General features: G+C 34.1%; 1 protein-coding gene across 3 annotated transcripts; it reads left to right on the forward strand.

Moving 5' to 3' along the window:
* The first annotated feature begins 1,736 nt into the window (after positions 1–1,736).
* On the forward strand, positions 1,737–14,644 carry LOC6577164 (sodium/hydrogen exchanger 9B2). Of its 3 annotated transcripts, none has more exons than XM_002003097.4 (6): positions 1,737–1,927; positions 10,177–10,446; positions 10,766–10,880; positions 12,682–12,927; positions 13,000–13,172; positions 13,234–14,644. In XM_002003097.4, the coding sequence occupies exons 2-6, from the start codon at positions 10,195–10,197 to the stop codon at positions 14,512–14,514; spliced, it is 2,067 nt and encodes a 688-aa protein (XP_002003133.1). In that variant the 5' UTR covers positions 1,737–1,927; positions 10,177–10,194; the 3' UTR covers positions 14,515–14,644. The 3 variants fall into 3 exon arrangements, with proteins under 3 accessions (XP_002003133.1, XP_032584890.1, XP_043865043.1); XM_032728999.2 differs by having other exon boundaries at positions 10,180–10,446; XM_044009108.1 differs by lacking the exon at positions 1,737–1,927 and adding an exon at positions 6,743–6,937 and having other exon boundaries at positions 10,180–10,446.
* The last annotated feature ends 1,718 nt before the right edge of the window (positions 14,645–16,362 follow it).

Below are 16,362 nucleotides of genomic sequence, written 5' to 3' on the forward strand. Positions count from 1 at the left end.
ATATAACAATTTGAAGACGCAACAAAAAAACTAATAATATATATACATATATAAATAGGAATATATTATATTTGTCTACTTTAAACATTTAATTTTCAAATAAATTGCAATTTAATAAATTACAATCAATCAAATATTTACACCTCTTTCACAAGTGTTATAATAAATCAAAAAATAAAACATTTTTGTATTGATTTATTACATTGCTAAACACTTTGTGCTCGCAATAAATAAACTTCAATTGAAAAAAAAATAAATAAAAATAAAAACAACAAACAGTTTGGAAACATAGTTGTTGATTAACATTCAATCATTCGGAAATATTTTAGGCTTTGACAGGTTTATTACGTTTTTATTACGCTCGAAATGCAAATGGCCATAAATATGAATGGAAAATGTGAAACAAAAAATGTGAAGCGCCGCAATAAAAATAAAAAAAAAAAAAAACACTGTACATTCGGCTGAAATGTTTAAAGGCAAAAACTAATTGAGTAAAGTCAACACAGTGTTAAAAAACAATCTAAGCCATCAATCATTTTTATTGCATACTTTTGCGTATCACACGCACACACACACGCACCAGCACGCACATACATACATACAAATACACTCGTCAAGTTGTTAATTTGAACTCTGACTACTCGAAATCGCTTCAATGTAGACAATCACAAATATTTTTGGCTCATAAATGTTATGGCTCAAATACTTCATAAAGATGAAGACTTTATAAACTTTTTCACGAATTTTATATATAAAAATACTTGTATGAAAAAATAAATATATACATTTATAAATATATATATTGTTTTGAATTATGTTTTCTTATTTACTTTTCTTTTTCTGACATGAATCAATTATAGCATATAGATTTCATATTCCTATATAATCTATTGATATAAAATTTTTTCAATATAGCTTGATTAAAGAGATTAACTTTAATGACGTACGTATTCAATAACAAATAACTTTCTGTTTTCTATCGATAAAAAGTCTTAAAATAGTAGTAACAAATCATTATGATTTTATTTTTAAAATATTAAGTATAATGTTTGTATATATATAAATATATTTATAGTAAACACTAAACTATAAAGTATATATATTTATGAATATAGAAAGAAATATTAAAATAATACATGACATAAACATAAACAAATACTAAACCATAGTGTTTATCTATATAAACAAATACTAAAAAACTACTAAATATTCGCAAACATACAAAAAATGCTCCCAGCTAGTTTATTACATTATATTTGTTGCTTTTTAAATTACAATATATCTATATATTTACTGCACATATTTTATTTAACTGTTCTGCAATATATATATATAGCGTTAATATATATATACAGCGTTAATAATGTCATTTAACAAGCTCATAAATTGAGTTAACATTTTTTTAAATAAATACAAAAATAATTTACGAGTCGCATTGGCTCAAGCACTTTGATTTATGGGCCAGTGCCCAGAGCACTCGTGTTTTTCAGTTCGCACGCCTATCAATACCAATCCCCGTACAGCTATTACAAGCAACGCCAAGGCTTCGGCTCTGCCTCGGGCCCGAGCCGAGCAAGATAGCCAGATCGTGTGGCTAATCGCGGCGCCTAAATACGATTCGATTCGATTCTTTATTTTAAATTTCAGTGCAAGTAACACTTGCTTGTAACTGCCTGAGTGTGTATGTGTGTGTGTGTGTGTGACTCTGGGTGTGTGTGTGCCTATAAAGTGTTGACAAGAATTTGCTGCGATTTAGTCTTGTTAAAAGCGGAGCCACGATCGGAAGTCCGGGAATTCGTGGAACGCGCTCGCAATTGTCCCACAAATCGTGACATAAGAGAAAGAGAGAGTGAAAAAAAGAGAAAACGAAAATATTTGATACAGAAATTCAAACTAATTTCCGGCACGAAATCCAACGTAAAAGAATGTAGGTTTTTTTTACCTTACTTGTTCTCACCTTTGTTCAAATTAAAAATAAATAAATAAATAAATAAAAAGAATTTTTTAATAAACAAAAAATCTCTGTTGTACGTGCAAATTATTAAAAAACAACAAAAAAACACAAATCAAATGCAAATTGCTCGAATTAATGTCAGGTGTACTTATTTGAATGTACACATCTGTACATTTGCATAAATTACTGAATGCATTTCACACACATTAGTTTTATAATTGGTCTGGCGATGACAATAACAAAAATTTAATTGAACACATTTTAATTGTAGTTGAATTCTAACGGAAATCAGTTCAACGACTTTTTCAACATTTTTACTAAGTGCGTTAAATATGTCATATATGTGAAATTTGTATATGTGTATGTGTGTATATATGCTAAACTGGTTTACGTTATATATGTATGTATATATAGAATAATGATGCATTGAACCGTATATACTAATCTCATTAAAGAGAGAAATGCCAGTAGCTGACTTTGACTTCAATTAATTTATATTTACATTTATAATTTATATCCGAATTTATAAACATTTTGTTGAACCCATAAAGTTGAACAAGTCCATCAACTGTTTAATACATCAATATATAATATATATGGTGATATGCATGTGTATGCTTGTGTACATTTTTGTGAGTGAAGGAAGAACAAGCTCTTATGCATATAAAGGATTTTAAAACATAAAGCTTTCATATGAAGTTTTTACTTCTTTATATTTTGCTTTGAAATCCACATCAAAATACATTTTATTTTTTATAATACTAAAACCACATTTCCAGCAGATTGGCCATATTAATGTGCTACCTGTTAGCTGTTACCTGTTAATTAGTACATTTTTTCCATGTTGATTCATGCTATATACTACAATATATTAACTGGATTTGACCTCAAACGTTTTTACACTCGTTGAGACACGCTGCGTCAATAAATAAATAATTTAAACAAATTGAATACCGAGAAGATACTATATATTTTAAAAATATTTATATATTTTTATTATATTAATATAGAAAGTATATTTATTATGTATTCATTAAATTTACATGTACTTTATTTATATATTTGCACACATTGGATTAAAATCCATGCAAATATTCCATTATATATTCCATTCCATTGTATTTATATATTTTATAGGATTTTCAAGCGTTCAAGATTTGTTTTTCGAATTAGCAGCAGGTTTCAATAGTTTAATAAAATATGCTTAGTTGACTTTTATATGTATAGAAGGGGAAGATGAAATACATATATATTATATATCCCCTATTTATTATAAACGCTTTACTTAACATAGCTTTTCATCTTTATAGCTTTTAAAATTATTTTTATTTCTAAAATAAGTAAAATTATGCGGCTGGACGAATGAAATATAAAACTCAAACTTTGCTTCTGTCTAATGAGTTCCTTGAAAAAAAATGATAAAAGTATAAAGGAATATTTGGAATATTCCAAAGTTGTGTCAGTTTTCATTTGGCTGTAATGACTCATGGCAGAAGATATCTTGAGGTAAATGAATATTCAGAGACTCTGCCCCAGTTAAATTCCTAGATAAGTTTCAGTCTTTGGCTGGCGCTCCCCACGAATCTTGTGAATGGAAATTAAAATGGCTGTCAAATAGTTAATAATTAAAAACCAAAGTCTTATCAATTTTCGGCAATATGACGAGTATCAGTCATACTCGTGACATACAAACAGCTGTTAGTCGTTTAAGCGGAACACTTAATTATGATTGTCACGCAATTCAGCATGTCGTCTGAGCAGAACCGAGCACAGATAAATACTTGACTTGATACGCCTATTGCTGCCAATCGAAGCAGTCTAATACAATACATCCGGACGCAAATAAGGGTAAAAACAAAGAAAAACCACACATAAGTGGCTGTCTGAGTCGATCAATGGGTAAGCCATAAGCCGTTCAGGGCTGCTTGATATTCAAGTGAGCGAAGATTGCCTCTAATCAAATGGCCAGTAAGTGCAGTAATCAACTGGGGCGAGATCCGATCGGCAGCTAAGTCCATTTGTATTCCAAATCAATCACAATTCACGCCAATAAAACCAAATAAACCATATACGAGAGTCAAGTCAATTAACTCGAAATCGATAAGCAACACGACGGCAATAGATGACTGCATAATACTCGTTCGAGTAAGGAAATATGAAAATACATATGTACATACTCATATGATATATGGAATATATTTTGTTGAATTATGTTTCAATAAACTCAATGATTGTTAGGTGTTTCTATAGAGGAGACTTATTGTATTACACGTGGGATACTTGAGGATCATAGAATTAAGAGTGGAGTTAAATGTAGTTTGATTGGTCTTTCTGTAGAGGAGTTACACTTTATAACATTTGAATTACATACTGAGCATAAACCTAAAGCTCCTCCATAGGGCATGTATATTTAGTGAATTTATAGAGGGGATAAATCTTATATAAAACAACTTATTTTATAATACAATTACTTCCTAGCTTTCAAGTGCTCATACACAAAAGCATATAACCAATATACTCTCTTAATGCAATTAATCTACACAAAGTCAAATCTGAATTACGTTTCAGTTTTTTTGTGGATTTCGGATTTTCATCTGTACAAATCTTTTGCTTTGCTTTCCACAATCTCTTATCGCGACCTTAATTTGTGAATATATGTAAGTATATCATATGGAGGTAGAAATATTCATTGACTGGCAGATAAGCTGGTCAGCGAGTGGGCACTTAGTGGGAATGAACAGGCCTTTCGCAGGCTGAGGTGCCATCAATCATGGCAAGCATTTTATATACGTTATAAACAATTGCCAATATATGGCCAGTGATAAAAGAATGAAGGCAACTATAAAATGTGGCTCCAATCGTGCAATTGGCTGCAAATCATATGCCAGCCATATATCATGCGACTCATTTATCGGCCTGCATACCAAATCAATTTAACAGAAGAAGTTTATATACAAACCAAATTTACTGTGACGTCAGGCACAGCTGAAGACTTTATGATGATAAGTCAATAAACTCTGATTGATCTGTGATATATATAGAGAAAAACAAAAACAAACCAATCAATTGCAGCAGACAGAATATCTTTCCTTCGAACTTTCCCAATAATAAAGTCGATAAGGGACGTGTGTATCTTTTATCTATAGACGAAAGACTTATAAACCTGTTAGGGGCATTCAATTTTGATTAGTTAAATGAATTAAGAGTGAGTCAAATAAATTTGAATATTTTATTCGATTATTCGCAAACAAAATTTATATATTTTTAAGGCTTCTGAAATTATTATTGTAAAATATTATATTGATTTTCAACATATGTTAATTAAATAATAAACAAGCTGTGCGAGTGTAATTAAATACCAATAACAATTTGTTTTTGGCAAATTTGTTGTTTATAATCCATACTCAGCATATTTCTTAAATGGGTATATGGATAATTATAAGCGGCATGTAGCATGGATTGTTGGTTTATCAAAGATTATTTCTATGGAAGTCCAATCGAAGTGGGCTATATTCCAAGAAGTTAACTTTTTTATAGAATCATCTAAGCACGATTCAGTAGAACTTATAGCATTTTGAACTAGCTCCAGTGCAAAACGCCAACCAAATGCACATGTTTGATAATAGCCATTGTAATGGCCGGGATTTTAAGTGGTAGAGGAAAATTCTTATCAATTCTAATTGACATGAATTTTGCTCGCTTCGATTTGAAGTATTTGTGTCTATATAGCGTATATCTATATACATAATATCACTCTCGATTTGAAGTATTATTATCTATGCCGATTATCTGTGTGTTTAATAAACAATATACCAGGCCTGGTGCTCCACAGCGATTAGATTAATTCGAAATCACATTTCTTAAACTCTATAAGGGATGTGAAGAAATGAATAAGTAAATAAACAAATAAACAAATAAATAAATAAATAAAGAAAGGGAGCAAAAAGAGACACTGACCCACTGTTCAATATGTATGTATACTTACATTGGATGAATGCTAACTGATTACTCGCTGAATACTCAACCGACTGAATTGTGAAACGTGGCTTGAAAAAATCCACAAGAAAATTTGCACATTGATGAGCAGCTGGCTAGCTAATACCCTGTAATCAGGTGGCAAGTATAGTTTACAAAATAATTTGATTTTTACGGAGATGGGAATATAAATGAAATTTAAGCGTAAATAGGATAAGGGTTGGAGACTACTGACAATGGTAGATGATAGATTAGGGGAGAGGAATATTATTCGATTATATATAGAGCATAGAACTACATATCTACATATTTCATATATACTATATTTTCTATATCCGTATGTATATTCATGTTGATCTCAGCACTTTTTCAAATAATCCATAAGGGTTTCCGTTAAAGGCTTAGACTAAAGGCATTATTATTATTATTAGTAAATTATGGCTTGAAGTCTTTAGAGTTAGAGCCTTAATAATAAATAAATCGGTAAATCAAATTTGTTTTATTTTTTTCTTACTTATCAAACCATGATTATGTTAAATTCATCAATCAATATGTAAATTATATTTTTAGAAGCGCAGTAAGCAAATTTTATAAATAGTTTCAATTAAAGTTTATCTAATCTGTATGTCAGAATTGTTGATTAAAGTGGGAATATAAATATTTTTAATAATTTTTAACTTACATCAAAATTGATTAAAATTATTCACATAATTTGAATCACATCACTGTACTCAAAAATGATTCACATTATTTGAGTCACTCCTTTCGACCTCTACTTTTTGAAGATACCCGCTGCGGATAGTTGATTCGTGCAGGGTATAGAAAACAATGCTTGCGATTTGGAAACTCAGAGCGTCGCGTCGTTCAAGTCTCGACCGGCAGTTGACCTGGTCGCTAACTAAGCTTGCAAATTTGCTTATTGCCAACTGGCCAAGTGGGAGACCGGGCAACTGGGCAGCTGGTCAACTGGGTGGGCAGTCGGAGCTCGAAGCTTTGCTGCGCTGCTTGGTGTGTATTTATTAGTGAAACATGTCACGTAGAACAATTTTTCGTTTCGGTGCCAATGCGAAACGCTTTATTTTCTGCTTTTGCGTGGTATGCCACCTCTGGCAAGGTCAGGCACAGGCAGGCGAGTGTCGCGATTTATGGACGGGCTCTCGCTCAAGTCGAAAACGAAACGAACCCGAAAACGAATGCGCCAATGGGAAATTAACCGACGGTATTATGTAAACCGGACTCAATGCAAACAACAAACAAAAATTCAGCGGCGAGAGAAAGAAAGAAGAAAATTGAAATTTGCTTTTTGGGTATGTTCCAGTTGGCTTGTGCCATTTACACGTGATCGTCGCTATTGTTTGACATCTAAATAAAGTATTATCATAAATGCTAAAAAGCTGACAAATGACACCGGCGTGCTAATTAATCCGCTTTGTTCGACCGTCTCTCCAGCCGGAGCACGTGATGCCCCACTACAGAATGTTTGTCAACGCACTTGCCAGATAATCGACAATTAGAATCGCATCGGCATACACAGTGGTTCGAACCCTATTGAAATCAGCCACAAAGCTTGACCAAAAATAGCATAAAATATTTATTTTTGTTAAATTTTGGTTGAGAATATACAAAAATCTTTAATTAAAACATAAAAAGTTCAATAAACTAAAATTATAAAAATGATTTAGTAACATGTACATATTTAAATAACAGGTAAATGTTATTAGCATAGCGATTCATGATGTACTGGAATCAGCTTAAAATTGAGCTTCAAAAATTCATTAATACATTTGAAAAACATTAACTATTTTTTGTATATAAATAATTTTTTTTAAATACTAACATAGTGTCAAGATGTATAAAAAAAGATAAATTTAAAAAAATCGATTTTTTTTTTACAAAAAAATAAAAATAAAAATTATAATAATAATAAATAAATAAATAATAATAATAAATATATACATATAAATAAATACTGAAGCTATCAATTAGATATTGATTTCATTCATTAAATATTCCCTCGAATTTCATTTAATTTAGTTCAATGTTACATCATTAATTAGAATACAGAGTATTTCCAAGTCGGACTCTCGTCAGCTAGCCACAGTTCGACTCTGCGAATTTGATTCCTTCTGTGCGGGGGCAACGAATCAATGACACGCCTGTTGTTCCGGTGCAAACGAAATGAAATTCACAATCAATTGCGATCATAAATATTGTCGGTATCAATTTTAGCGACGAATTACTCATATCAACGTTGAGATGGCGTTAATTACAGGTGAAAATTGAAAACATTGTGCGTGTCTGGCCAATTATGCAGATTTGATTGCAAATACACATGGATTGCTCTGCTGATTTAAGTAGGTGTGCAGAGTAGACATATCTTACTATATAGTATATATAGAATACGCATATGGTTAAATCTATATTTAGTGGCTTTAGGATTAGACCGTGAATGAAATAAACAAGCTGCTTGATTCGAGCCTGAGGTGATCAATTACCAGAGATCTATAATTGGGAGATTATACAAGGAATGGCAAATAAATCCATCAAGAAATTTCTGGTCAATATGCTATACAGAAATTTCATATGAGTATATTAGTATGATTCAGGCTGAGTTTCATTTGATGTTGTTATTTAATTTCAGATTTGAAACGAATAAAAATGTCAATATTATTGATTGAAGTATATATATATTTGTATACGTATATTATATGTATCAAAAGCCTCATTAAAACTTCGAATTTCTGTTATCTATTATCATGAATCTATCTTTAATGCTTTTCCGGTCATAAATGAAATATTAGACGGGAATATGGCAATTAATGTCTAATTATCTAGAGGTAGCTTTAACGTTTCATTTTATGGCCTACGAACACTTTTGAAGTGCCTGTTACCTAGTTACCCGAATACATAGTTGATATTATTTAAAAAAAAATTATAAATCATTTCATACATCGGAATGCTAATTGTCTAATTAAATTTGATGACGAATCTGTGACTAACTGGCAAAACGGTTTTTAGGCATATTTAAATTCTTTCACAACAACTTTTAATGAGTGCCACTTGGATACCCTATAAAAAGTTGTTATAAAAACTATGTGCGTCATAATGCTCATTATAGTAGATATGACTGAAGCATACAATAAGAATAATAATAATTGTATTTTAAATAAAAAATATAAATTGCTAATTAATCACAATATATTATACATTAGACATTTTATATTACTAAATATATATATGTATAAGTAAGAGTATAAGAGTTTCGGTGCAATACAAAATGATTCTAAATAGAACTTAAAAACAAGTTTTGAGAAAGTAAAAAAATATAATTATATATTTATAACATGTATACAGACTTCGCTTATAAAGAGTGATGTATAAAAATGAATTTTGGGATAAAACATATATTTTTGTAATATATATGATCTATCTTATACAGTATGAACCAAAAGAATCAACTTGTTCGATAGTAAAAATATGAATAAAACTTTAAATAAATTCAAGCATTAAACAGCTAAATATTACAGGCAACCAGCCTCTAAGACTCTCCAATTGAATTCAAATGCTTTCAAATATCTAATAGATTTGTCATAATGATTTTTCAGATTCTTGTTAGAATTTAGAATTTTTTGTTCAGCCGCTGCTGTGCGAGTTAACAATTAATTTTGATTGATGGCTAAGTTAACTATAAGTATATTCAAGTCTCAATATGCTACGGTCATTAAGTTAGTATTCCTGAGTTGATATTTAATCACATGAAACCTAAAGTAAAGACTCCGCTTATCAATTCAGCAACCCATCTAAACCAGTTTCCACTCGATATCTTAGTTGTTTGAATCGTTTAATGAAAGCTAATTGTTATCAATCTAAAATGTATAATTTATTTGCTGAATGTCTTGTTAGGCGCCTTATAGATTTAAAGCTAAATGTTTGCTTTAATCTTTAGCCCTTTCACAAGTTTGTGTTGAATTCGACACACACACATACACACATACATAGACACCCGCACACACACACACACACAATCCCATACGTTATGTGAGTGGCCCTGCACAACTCCCACCAACGCCAGCAACGCCGCATGATAATGAATTTATTTCAACGCTAAACGTTGAACGAGATAGTTGTAAAAAAAAGAAATACTCGCGTGTGAATGAAAGCGAAAAAAAACGTATCGGAAATATAGTATTTTCGCAACAGTCATAAATCGAGATAAATTGATAAACGAGGGCGAAACTCTTTTCCAGCAGCACCGGCACAGCAGCATGACGGCCAACGGGGAGCCCGTCGCCAACAGCGACGAGAGCAGCTTGAACACTTTGCCTCTGCCGGACATCCGCACCTCACCCATGCCCAACGGCAATGGCAGCCACAAGAGCTCCACTGTCATCGAGAGCCAGCCCAAGCGCCGGGTCAGCATCATAGCCGATGCGCCGATGATCGGCGGTGCCAGCGGTGGAGCAGCCGGTTACGACAATCTCGCCTATGAGCAGAATCCCAGACGCAAAATATCCCAGGTGAGTTCTCGAGAAGCTATCGAGTCGTCGAGTCGATTCAACGACTCACCGAATCGGCCTGAGTGGTTGTGTGTACTGGCGTCAATTCGCTATAGCGTGTGCAATTACCGATTACGATCTACGAAGTGGCTAATGGGCTCGTAAATTTGGATTTGTGTGTTTATTTACGTGCTGGCCATAAACATGAGAATCGACGGCTATTGAGAAAAACCCTTGATTGATAATTTCTTGGCCGGCGCGATAGCGTTTCACAGGGATCTCAGAGCCAGGTCATAAATGTCTGATATTTGTATTTTTTTATTGTAACTGTAATCCATAGACGTCAACGCATTCGCACACTGAAATCGGCCCAGCCAGAAGAAGAAGCATTCTAAAAGAGCCCTCGCTGCATACCAATGACAACGAAAGCGATCGCGGATCAACGCACAGCTATGGTAAGGGGAGGTTGAAGAAGGGGCAAACATTGTTTTCAGACGCTGAGCTGTTTTTCAGAAAACCATAATAATATAATATTCATTTGATAGCAGATATATTAGGAAGAAACCAATTTTAGATTTAATCTAGGAATTCATTTGATATATAGAAAAGCTTCTATAGCAAAGCTTGCGGCTAGCTGATTATTATTATTATTATTATATATATTATTATAATATTATTAGTGTTATTATCGATATTATTATCATTATTATTATTTCTAATAAATTTAATTATTCATAGAGTATTATGATTTAAAAATATAGTAAAGATATTCTTATATTGCTAGCAAAAAAACTACAAACTTCTACTTCATGTGACAGGCATATGATATAGTCACAAGATCAGATTTAGCTGGAGAAAGAGATAAGTTTACAAACCATAAAATCAATATAAAATTCATCAAAACAATCAATTAGTAAATGCTTATTGATATACCAACTGGCCCACATTGCGTATGCGTAATATACAAAATTTTCCGCATTTAGACAGACTTTAACAGGTATCAATCAATTTTGATTTGTTGACTCGGCGCATTCAGTTGCAAGCATATCTGGCGCCGCTTTTTACATATTCATCCAAATATACATACATTGAGATAGTCGTATAGGGCAATTTAAGAAGAGTTCCGAAGGCCAGCCCACGCTCTATGACGGTTGGCAGTAAAAGCAAATACGCTATTTGCTATTCGAGCACTTGTGCTCCTATTGTCAATCTAATTTGCCATCACACCGTTAACATTATCAATTAGCAGTCCGGAAAGTGATTTCCAATTTCCAGTTGCTATTCGCAACTCGAAAATAGACAGACAGACACGCACACACACACACACACATACTTACATATGCAATCGCTTTTTGGGGTATATTGAGTTTTCAAGTGTAAAAGGTTTAAGGTCTTACATTTTTGATACTGCTCTTAAAGGTGCAAGCATGGACTATTAACGTAATACACCTTTGAGTACAGCGTAACACTCTTTCTTGTCGACATTTATATTCGGGTCTTTGAGTACTACTTAATTATAAATTATATAGATATAAAATTCGCTTAAGATAATAATTGATTTTTGGTCTTCCTCTAATTATTATTGTCAATGAATAAGTAATAATAGTCTATTATAAATTGGAGCCTAATAAATTGTAAATATATGAAATTTGTATATATGCAAATTTGGACTGAAATATTATACTATTATTATTATTTTTATGTGTGTATAAGCTTATAAATATATTTACATATATACATGCATATGCATTTTTTTTTATAAAAATAAGTAGATATGTTCTACAGATATTTAATTTACAAAGACTCATAAGTATTTTACACTATGCCCCATTAAATATCAGATATACTTACGTCATATAATATCTTTTTTTGTAATATGTATAGACATACTGAGTGTCATTAAATACGATAATTTATAGCTGACATCATCTAACTTCATTGTAACTATAATTTTATAATTTCTGTAATAATGGTATGCTATAGAATAGATTTTAGTATATACTATGAATATATTAGTATAGATGGTGTATATTATTCGAAAATGGTATTATATACATTTGAAGAGAATATCTCATAGTCGATCATAGCTGCACCCTCTACTCCTGCTCCATTGATTGTGCCTGCTCGCAGACACAATTAGAAGCGCATGCCAAATGAAGATATGGTTTGTTTATGAAGTTGTAATCAGAGTGCAAACAGGTAGTTCGCTTGCACTCGGCATGCTCATTATCTGTGGATGCTTCCCTTCCATTGCAGAAAACTATCGGCAAAGTGCATTGGATGTGCTCAATGCCAAGTACCAGGGGCATCAGCATCAGCCGCCGCAGTCGCAGGACGGGGCCAACTATGTGGAGGACTCGTGGATCTATACCTTCTGCCTGAAGTGTCGCGGCGAGGAGCCGAGCGAATCATGGGAGCCATCCTTCTGGCAGAAAGTCTTTCCCTACCCGCTCTGTCCCACCTTCAGGACATTTTCTCGCCTCATCGTCCTCATTCTGATTGGTGAGTGGCAAATTATCTCTCTCTCTCTCTCTGTCTTTCGCTCTCTTTAACATTTATATATATTTCCCTTAGGTCTACTACTCTGGATTGTAGCCTTTGTGATCATTGGGGACACAGCTGCCCCGGGTGGGCAGCTCTTCAGCCTGGTGGTGCTCACGGTGGCCGCCAATTTCGGTGGCTACATAATATCACTGACCACTCTGCCTCGTCTCATTGGCATGCTGCTGGTGGGCATACTCTTTCAGGTGAGAACGAGTCCTTATGCACCTATAATCCTAAACCTTCATGTTCAATTTGTGCTTCCAGAACGTCGGCTGGGTGGATCTCGATGGGGACTTCTCGAAAGTTACCGGGCATTTGCGCAAGTTTGCCCTGACCATAATCCTGACTCGAGCTGGCCTCGAAATGGAGCCGGAAGCCTTCAAGAAGGTCTACAAAACGATTCTCAAGCTGGGCATCGTGCCCTGGATCGTGGAGGCGGCTGTCATGACGGTCATGTCGCACTATCTGCTCGATCTGCCCTGGATGTGGGGCTGTCTGCTGGGCTCCATCATTGCCGCCATCTCTCCGGCTGTCGTCGTGCCGTGCCTCTTCAGGCTGCGCACCAAGGGCTACGGCGTGGTCAAGGGCATTCCCACCTTGGTGGTGGCAGTGGCTGGCGTGGACGATGCGCTCTCCGTGGCCATCTTCGGCATCGTCAGTACAATTATGTTCTCGGACAAGGGATTGGGCTATCAGATTGCCCAGGCGCCAGTCTGCATTCTGGGCGGCCTGGCCTTTGGCGTGATCTGGGGCTCCATTGCGCGCATCTTTCCCGAGAAGGGCGACGCCTATGTGGTGCCGCTTCGCACGCTCATGCTGTTCGCTGGCAACCTGGTGGCCATCTATGGCAGCGAGGAGCTGGGCTTTGAGGGCCTTGGTCCACTGGGTGTGGTCTTCTCATCCTTCGTATCGAATCTGTTCTGGTGCAAAGACGGCTGGGAGGTCGACGACAATCCCGTATCGACGGCCTTCGAGATCTTCTGGATGATCTTCGAGCCCATTCTCTTTGGCCTCACCGGTGCCACCATCAAAATCAACGAGCTGGACTCGCACACAGTCTCCATAGGAGCGGGCTGCATCTTCGCAGGCGTCATCATACGCATCTTCATCACGGCTGGCATTGCCGTCGGCGATCGACTTAACACCAAGGAGAAGTTTTTCGTGGGCCTCTCTTGGATGGCCAAGGCGACAGTGCAGGCTGCTCTTGGACCTGTCGCACTGAAGAATCTGGGTAGCGATGCCTCAGCCGAGGAGCGCAAATGGGCCGAAATTGTGCAGACCGTTTGCGTCTTCAGCATCGTCCTCACAGCTCCACTTGGTGCCATCCTGATATCCATCACGGGCACCAGAATGCTGAAAAAGACGAAGCAGCCGCAGATCCTCACCGGCTGGCGACGCAGTCATCGTCCCTCCATACGCGACATCAGCATCATCGACGAGGAGGAGGAGCGCGAAGATCCCGAGACGCCCATGGATAAGGAGACCGACGACAATACCCAGAGCAATGCCCACTTAACAAATCTATCGTACACCGCAAGCAAGTAGAGTCCTCCTGTGATCTGCTTCTGCTCCAGTTCTTGTTGGCTTAAGATAAAATGTTGATTGTTATTATACGAAACCTTAGCTTAGTGGAGTCACATTCCATATACCATAATAATAATAAGTTCAAAACCAACATATGAATTTTAAATGTTAGGGGTTAACGAAGAATCGATAGGCTAGTAAAAAGTTATATGAAAATACAATGAACTCAAGATTATAAAGTATTATTCAGCATGGGCGTAGTTTTGAGACTAGAAGATAGAGCTTTCTCTGATGTAAATCTTAGTCTAGACTGATTGAATGAATGAAGACTTTAATATATAGAAAGGGTATACATTTAGTAAATATATTGTATATATACTTTATGATGTTCATATGTGCATATAAAAAGGGATATATTTTGGCACAATTCATGCGAGGGAAACATGGGAAGAATGAAGAAGAAGATATAAAAAGAAACTGAATTTTGTGAATATATTTACATAGATTTGATGATGATATTTAGATGATATATAATTCATTTAAAAATTGAGTAAAATATGTGAAAAATGTTTGATTTCTTTATATAGAATGAGTATGAGTTTATAGGAATATACAATATGTATATATATTTTATGATAAAAAGTTAACATTTTATATTATATTAAAAAGGTAAAGAATATTTAAATCAAACCATCCGACATCTAAAGTTGTATATAAGAAATTACATTCAAAAGCTGCTCTTCTTCACACATTTCGTAAAAGTTAACTGGCTTTCAAATAAATTGCTATTTAAAAATATTAAATAAAAATAGATAACTCTCACTATTTGAACACTTCCCAAACATTTCAGCTTATTTCGCCTTATGGCAATCGAAGCCGAAAATTGAATTTTACAATTGATTTCACGTCAATCCTTTTGTGTTCTCATTGCCAATTCAATTTTGATTAGATTTACATTTTTATTTTATTTTATAGTTTGGGTTTGTGTCGCTGCTGCAGCCCTTTGAGTGAGTCATTTAACTACCCTCTGCATCATGATGAATAGCATACTTTTTGGAGTAGGATCGAAATGATAAAATAATATTATGATGGAATTGGCTTGGAATTGGTTTCATATCACAAAATATTTACAACCTTTTTTTGTTTTTTTAATATAAACACAATATTTGGTGTATATAACAAGGAAAACAAACTGTAATTATAATCATCAAAGTTTAGCTTGTATTAACTTTAGTTTCAGCTTCGATTCACACAAAATATATATGAAGGCTGCTGTATTTATAGCTGAAATAAATTAATGTACTATTTTATATAATAATATTGCATTTTTTTGCGGAATAAATAATTGTTAAATATATGGAAATTTTACATTTTACCATATTGCTTAATTAAAATGTTATTCAAAAATTAAATTTATACATGTTAAAATGAAAATAAATAATTAAACACATTTGCCTGAAAACGAAAACATATGTATAGGTATAGGCATAGGTATAGGCATAGGTATAGGTATAGGTATATAGGTATAGGTAGGTATAGCTATAGGTAGACAGCTGAGGCAGAGGCAGGAGTGTCAACAGAGGGAGAGCTACAATCCCACTCATACAAAGTCAACTTCAAATACTGCTTCTATGATTACATAGATCCACAATATTCTATTCAAATGATTTTATAATGAGTTTAGCTATTATGGAAAGAGGTATTCTCTTCAGCTACCTTCAAATAGGGCCTGAAAATCCAAAACAAATTTAAGGAATGCAAGTTCGTTTTGCCTCAGTCGTAAACTCATGCCTTGAGTTACGTTGAGTTGAGTTGGTCACGTATATTTGAGAATGTAAATGAAACATTTTAATTATTAATTCCAAATGC

Source organism: Drosophila mojavensis, unplaced genomic scaffold, assembly GCF_018153725.1.
Source record: "Drosophila mojavensis isolate 15081-1352.22 unplaced genomic scaffold, ASM1815372v1 contig_36, whole genome shotgun sequence".
Classification (NCBI taxonomy): domain Eukaryota; kingdom Metazoa; phylum Arthropoda; class Insecta; order Diptera; family Drosophilidae; genus Drosophila; species Drosophila mojavensis.

What these genes read in the sequence shown, in the direction of transcription:
- LOC6577164 (XM_044009108.1), top strand. Translation starts at nt 6,758, where the DNA reads ATGCTTGCGATTTGGAAACTCAGAGCGTCGCGTCGTTCAAGTCTCGAC. An exon ending in AAGCTTTGCTGCGCTGCTTG is followed by an intron (nt 6,938 to 10,179) that starts GTGTGTATTTAT and finishes CTTTTCCAGCAG; the next exon opens with CACCGGCACAGCAGCATGAC. An exon ending in CATCGTCCTCATTCTGATTG is followed by an intron (nt 12,928 to 12,999) that starts GTGAGTGGCAAA and finishes TATTTCCCTTAG; the next exon opens with GTCTACTACTCTGGATTGTA.